The sequence below is a fragment of the Cyphomyrmex costatus genome, unplaced genomic scaffold (assembly GCF_001594065.2).
Source record: "Cyphomyrmex costatus isolate MS0001 unplaced genomic scaffold, Ccosl1.0 scaffold14, whole genome shotgun sequence".
In the NCBI taxonomy this organism is placed as follows: Eukaryota; Metazoa; Arthropoda; class Insecta; order Hymenoptera; family Formicidae; genus Cyphomyrmex; species Cyphomyrmex costatus.
Genome location: NW_017275390.1, coordinates 1,523,671 through 1,530,299, shown reverse-complemented (window position 1 = coordinate 1,530,299; position 6,629 = coordinate 1,523,671). Strand labels below are relative to the sequence as shown.

Below are 6,629 nucleotides of genomic sequence, written 5' to 3'. Positions count from 1 at the left end.
AAAGGCTATTTCCAGAAGGATATTTCTTAAAAAATTTTGTATTATATATATATATATATATATATATGTCAACAAAATTATAAAAATTTTAAAAATTTATATAATATTTTTTTAAAATATAGATTTTCATTTTTGATAACACAGATCCTCTATCATAAAAGAAAACATATGTGACAAAAAATAAAAACAACTGTTTCAAAATTATTCACTATTTAATTTTAATCCTCGATATGTGTACTACAAAGAAATTTTTTAATTATTTTATTTCATTTTCTCTAATTTCTTTGCCTTTTTACAATTGTTTATCTATTATTCTTCCAAATGAAATCGTAACAAAAATGTGTAAAAGAAAATAAATTGCATATATAAACGTTTAAGTCTGTCTTTATTCTTTGTTTTCATTGTTATTTGATACAATCTTTTTTCCATATTTTTATATTTATTGATTATATATATTTTGTCCTTTTTCCAATTACTTTATTACTATTTTGATAAGCTGTTGCTTCATCTTTATCACTGATAAAAAGACTATCCATTTTTATAATATATCGCAAAGACGAACTATCAGTTCTGGGAATTTTTGTTTTCCTGGACTCGAAGAATTTTTTCAAGAATGGTTATCAATCTCCTGCACATCGCCTCGCTGATAACAGCCTGATCTTCTAAAACCTTTATCAATCCTTTGTACAGCATCTCTGCTTGTCCGTCCAACTGTATTAACATTGGCACGATGATTTCACACGAGTTTTTCCCCTCCTCCAATTTCGGCATCTTGTCTTTTCTCTCGGATTCCTTGTATTCGTTTATCATTATTAGAATTTCTTATTTTGCATTTTGTTACATTATTTATATATTTATAGATATATAATGTTCCTATTATTTATAAAGAGTCTTATCTTGATCTTTCTATATAATTATGTTCAAAACACACATACACTATCGGTTATTTACACATATAAAAAATATATTAAATTAAAATTATTTTGTTCCTCAAAGAACTTATAATAATGGCATAATTTCATTTAGGCACAGTAAATATAAAATGAACTTACATTACATATCATTACAGATGTTTGGATCTGGTTATGCACAAGATAAAAATTAAAATTAAATTTAGATTAAAATTTAAATTTAAAAAAATATATAAAAACTTTGAAGTAAATAATTATCTTTTATCTTTTATTTTTTTAGTTCAAGTTATTTTTATCATACTTACAATGTACTCATGGCATTTGTGCTCATCGTCATGATTTTGAACAGCTTTAGCCAAATATCTAAGATAATCTTGTATGTCCGTAAAACTCTTAAAATTATAGTATGGTCTCAAGGATAAGTAGGCTTGCATAATATCGCTGATGCTGGGTATCTTTGCTAAAGCCTTCGCTATTTCAGCGACTAGTTGCTCCAAACACATATGTCCTACGTCCTCAAAGGTCTCCAGAGCTTCTTGGCATACCCAAGGATCCTTATCTTCTAGTAAATAACTAAACAATTCAATCAAAGTAGATGTAACGCTTAAAACACTGCAATGACTAAGACTCTCAACATTCTGTCGCAGAAAATGACAGATCTTGATTTTGCCTTGAGGCGGTAGATAAACGCCTACAGTTGTGACAGACGTAAGAATCTAAAATTAAACAAACATATACCTAATATCTTGCAATTTATGCTGTTACCAAAGAAGTACTTCAGTTAATAAATAATTAGACAGACAAAATATATTTGTGTTATACCATACAAAAGCTGTCATCATGAAGATGCTTGAAACGAGTAGCGTCTAGCAAAATAACAATTAAATCAGACAGTAGATCCAGATGTTTGTCTTCGCAGTCAATAATCGCATCTGCAACGAAACTCCATATTTTAGTTAAAACGTTAATAACATCTTCGTTATCATTGTAATTCACTGCTATCATAACGGACAAGATCTGCTTCTGAAAATCAATACAAATGTTCAATATAAATTTATTATCAAATTTTTAAATAAATTACAACTATGTTAATTATAAAATTATATAATTATCAAATTTCTTATAGCAAAAACAAGCGAACAAACTTATTAATATATTCAGTATATCGTCTTACAAGTCGTTTCCAATTACAAGTAGAAGGATGTTCCTGCAAATCTAAGAAAGCCTTCGGTAAATCTTCGATTTTATGCTTTAATCGTTCCGATGAAAGAAATTTGGTCTCTGCCATTAACAAATACAGGATAGAAGGATAATCCGTATCCAGATCGATAAGGTTATCAATCAAAGTGGATTTCATGTCTTCGTTTAGTAAATCGTACAATCTGATGATCATGTTATCTAGCATAATTGCTTCTATGCTGTTATGTCGTTCTACCAAGGCGGCGGAAATTTTAATCAGATGTTTAATATGATCGACGCACAATTGTGAAGAGCCAAGTCTTAAATAAATAATTTTATATAAGAAATTATCATTAAATCGATTTATTTTCATTTAGTATCAATTAATATGTATAGAAGTCTATAAAAATCCATATATATATATATAGTATAGAATATATAATATAGAAATTTGTTGAAGTCTGTGGCTTACCTGCCAATGAAGCACCAAACATCCGAGCTTAATAGGGAACTCCAAAAATGATCAGACAGTAAATGTTTTAGTAGAAACAATTCGAGAGCATGAAAGCCTTCCGGGGGAATCTGACTGGCCAAATTGCAAACGGATACCAAAGTTGCCTCATAAATACTAACGAAACGTATTCGTTCGCCAATCCCGCAAACGCTTGACAGTCGTAAATCTTCAGCGCAAATTTCTTCTTCAACTACAATCGAGAAAGAATAAACGATTGAGACAGATTTAACATTTACTTCATTAACTATGAGTTTGGAATAGTAAAAGAAAGTGCAAATCAAACCCAGTGAAAAATCTATTACACATCAAATCGATGTTTAATCGGTCCAATTGACGTCGAAATCATCATATCAATATCGATTCAAAATTAATTTGACAAAACATTTCTTGCTAGGAAATGCGGTTACTAAATTAATGTAATGTGCGTAATTATAGTTGTAGTTTCTCTCATTTTAAAACTTCAAATTTTTTTAAAATAATTTTTTTAATTATTAAAAATCTTATATCCTTAAAATTCTATTGAAATTTTTAAAGTCCTTCTTACAATAAGAATTGTTAAAATTTTTATAATTATTTTTATTTTTTTCTTACTTACGATAATCTATAAATGTGAAAGCAACATCCAAAATCGAATCTGAGCCTAAAAACCATTTACAGTGATGTTCATATGGAATGCTATTCAATTTATTCATGATAGCAATCGTTAGTAAATGATAATTTAATCTATCTATATACTGATTACATGGAACAATTTGCTTTCCGTATTCAAAATATACCTGAAACACAAAATAATTATAATCATATTATTTAATCAAAAATCAATTTCTGCTTTTTATTACAGAAGAAAATGTGAAAATAATATATAAAAGAATACATGTAATACATAAATGTATTTCTCTCTTTCCCCTCCTCTTCCTCTCTTCCTCTCTCCCTCTTTCTCCCTTTGTTTTCAAAGCATTTTTATTAGTTATATATATAGTTCGGCAAATATAAGGACAAAATAATTCTTCAATTGTTAAATATAGTACATTTAAAAATTCGTCATGTTTTGTATAAATTATTTTACAGTTTATACCACCATATATAAAGAATTAGAAATTAAGAATTATTTTATAAGTGGTAAAATAATTAAATTTTTTAAATATGATTTACCTTATTTCTTTAATGCCCCTTTTTATGTTTATGTAATCACGTACCTGTTTAAAATCAGTATGATTAAAAATTATATTCAAAAAAGACGCAGCGCCGGCCAAGATTTTCTCGCTACCTTTTGTTAAGCAGCAGTATCTGTAAAAAAAAGTAATAATTTCCTAAATATTATTTATTTATATCTCTATAGGTAATGCTATAATATGATATACATATAACTCTACGTATAATAATTTTACATATAATAGAAAGAAATTTTTACAATCATTGAAGCCGATTTTTATTTCAATAAATTGATGATTAATAATAAAATTGTCACCCGTGCATTCGTGTCAGAAGTTCTATTAAGTTTGACGTCATTTCATGAGTGAGAGAGGCATCGTAAGATGATGTTAATTTCTCAAGGATTCTTAGCAAGCGCATAGCAACTATTACATTTCGTTCTGCGCTCTTATCATTCTGATCCTGTATCATTACAACGTACATTTATAATTACTACTAATGATAAAAATATAAATAATATACATATTTAATTTAATTAATAGTTCATTAATCTTTAATTATTACTAATTAATAAATAACAATATATAAATGTATGAATTACATAGTTTAGTTCAAATACCTTGATAACAGAAAAAAGGCAAGACGTATCCTTTGCCATTTGAATGAGACATGTCATGATGTTGTTTGATTTAATTTCGTTCTGATAAACAATGGCCAGCTTGGAGAATGCTTCGGATAACTCAACAAATGTCTTAGTATCCATTCCATTCGCAATAGAAGCAATGTTACCGTAAGCATCGACCACTAAGAAATCAATACAGTTATTAAAAAGGAAAAGATTTATTAAATTAGAGATTACACAAAAATATTACAAAAAAACATAGAGATTACAATTAAATAAATTCTTTGACAAATATAAAGGAATACACACATATAGAAGAAAAGAGAAGATCGAGCATCACTTTTCTGTTAAAAGAAAATTGACAAAAAAAACTTGCAAGAAACTTGCGCTTTGTGCTTAGCGAGAGACTCTCTGTATTTTTTAAATAACACGCGTTTCTAAGTAATTTTTCGTAATTTTTAAGATACTTAATTTGTGAATCTTTGCAAACACACATATATAGAATTTTTTTGTATTTGATTATCCCGATTCTTTGTAATGATCATTTCTTTCTATCATAAACACAAACTTTCTGTTTAACTACGATGTCACTGCGGATCTGTCAATCCAGGAGGCTGTCTATATAGCAAGATATTACATTATATTTGAAGTAACAATTATATTTCTTTTGTAACGGGCGCGCTTACTGCACTCTAATTACTGCACTTCACTCTCATACGTACCTTTAATTCATTATTAATTTCGAGAGTTACAGAAGAATTTTTTTGTTTCCTTTTGTTATACATATATATATGTATATTATATAGTATATTTCCTATTACTGAAGAATCCTTAATAATGCATGCGTTCAAGATAAGATTGGAAGTAGATCTCGGGTTAAAAAGTCGTTAGAGCGTAATGGGATCGTTCTCACCTTTCGTCAACAGCTCCGTTTCCGATTGCACGTCCGTGTCGAAGACGATTACGCCGTTCAAAGTGGCAAAGAATAGCTTGAAGACCTCGCTTGCTTTTGCAAACAGATTCTTCAATTCTTGCATCACACCGTCCAATAGCGCTCCATATTTTGGACTGCATGATTAATAATACTTCATTATTCCTGTACTAGTATATAAACGACAGCTTGTTCCATAAAGTGTCATACAAATGGCTAACAATTATTTATTTATTAATAAAAGAATATCTTCGATGATATTAATAAAGAAATATAATAATATATATAAAATATAATAAAAGCCGCAATACACAGACTTTTGCGCATAATAACTCATAGTATATATAAGAGAATCAATCGATAAGAATCCTTCCTTTTTCCTTCTATTTTATGGAAAAGAGAAACTTTGACTGATTCTCTTACGCACTATGCAAAAGTTTGTGTTGCAGCTTTAGTGATCAGACATAACAACAAGAGATTATAAAAATAAATATATTAAATAATAAATAAAAATTATAATAACAAAAAAAATTTAAATTAAACAAAAATATGAGAATAAAATAACATAATAGTAAAAATAAATATAATAATAAAGGCTAATTATTGATTGATTTACATTTATTTATCAATCATTCACTTGACTGGACGTTTAGTCAGTTTCTAATAAGGAAGTTCGCACAATATAAACATTTAATTATGTTTCTCTGAGAAGTTAAGATAATCACGTCATTTATCATTTGATAAAACGTAACGATATCTGCAGCCAAATACCTGGTTTTGCAATGTTCAAAAATCATTCTCGTCGTTTCTGGTAAAATATTGCATAACGATGCTACGTAGGCAGCTTGAACCTTTTCGAGGGCAGAAACGCGTTCCACGCATTTCTTCCAAAAAGCGAGAAGTCCATCGCAAATTTGCAATTTGCACTTGATGCCATCCAGATCATCGAGTCCTGTGTTATCGTCCATTATTATGTCATCTATGGCTTTTATGATCTTTGGATCATCGCAAAAAAAGATTAAAATATTTCAACATTAAATCTAAAGCAATAAATATCATATGTAGTCGAGCTACGAATATAATTTATATTTCAGGTGTTATAATCATTAAAAATCTAATAATCTTTGGATATGTATTATGACTTCTTTGCTAAGCAAAGTGAAAAACTTAAATAGTAAATGAATAATTATAATAATTTTAAATTGGAGATGTGTCAAAAAAAAGCTTCGAAAATTTTTCACAAAACTGTATAAAAGAAGAAAAATGTAGTTGGAAATATTGGAGATCTCTCTCTCTCTCTCTCTCTCTCTCTCTCTCTCT

The 6,629-nt window shown here is 28.3% G+C and overlaps 1 protein-coding gene across 1 annotated transcript in view; it reads right to left on the bottom strand.

Annotated features, from left to right (window-relative positions):
- Positions 1-467: 467 nt before the first annotated feature.
- LOC108782939 (uncharacterized) overlaps positions 468-6,629 on the bottom strand; it is a 7,364-nt gene continuing 1,202 nt past the window's right edge. The window contains exons 2-12 of the mRNA XM_018551341.1: positions 6,081-6,304; positions 5,292-5,446; positions 4,376-4,560; positions 4,073-4,218; positions 3,801-3,891; positions 3,200-3,380; positions 2,563-2,794; positions 2,086-2,410; positions 1,734-1,934; positions 1,217-1,627; positions 468-792 (exon numbers count right to left, since the gene is read on the bottom strand). Of these exons, the coding sequence (XP_018406843.1) occupies positions 565-792; positions 1,217-1,627; positions 1,734-1,934; positions 2,086-2,410; positions 2,563-2,794; positions 3,200-3,380; positions 3,801-3,891; positions 4,073-4,218; positions 4,376-4,560; positions 5,292-5,446; positions 6,081-6,277 (2,352 nt within the window). The 5' untranslated portion in view covers positions 6,278-6,304 and the 3' untranslated portion in view covers positions 468-564. The remainder of the gene's footprint in view (positions 793-1,216; positions 1,628-1,733; positions 1,935-2,085; positions 2,411-2,562; positions 2,795-3,199; positions 3,381-3,800; positions 3,892-4,072; positions 4,219-4,375; positions 4,561-5,291; positions 5,447-6,080; positions 6,305-6,629) is intronic.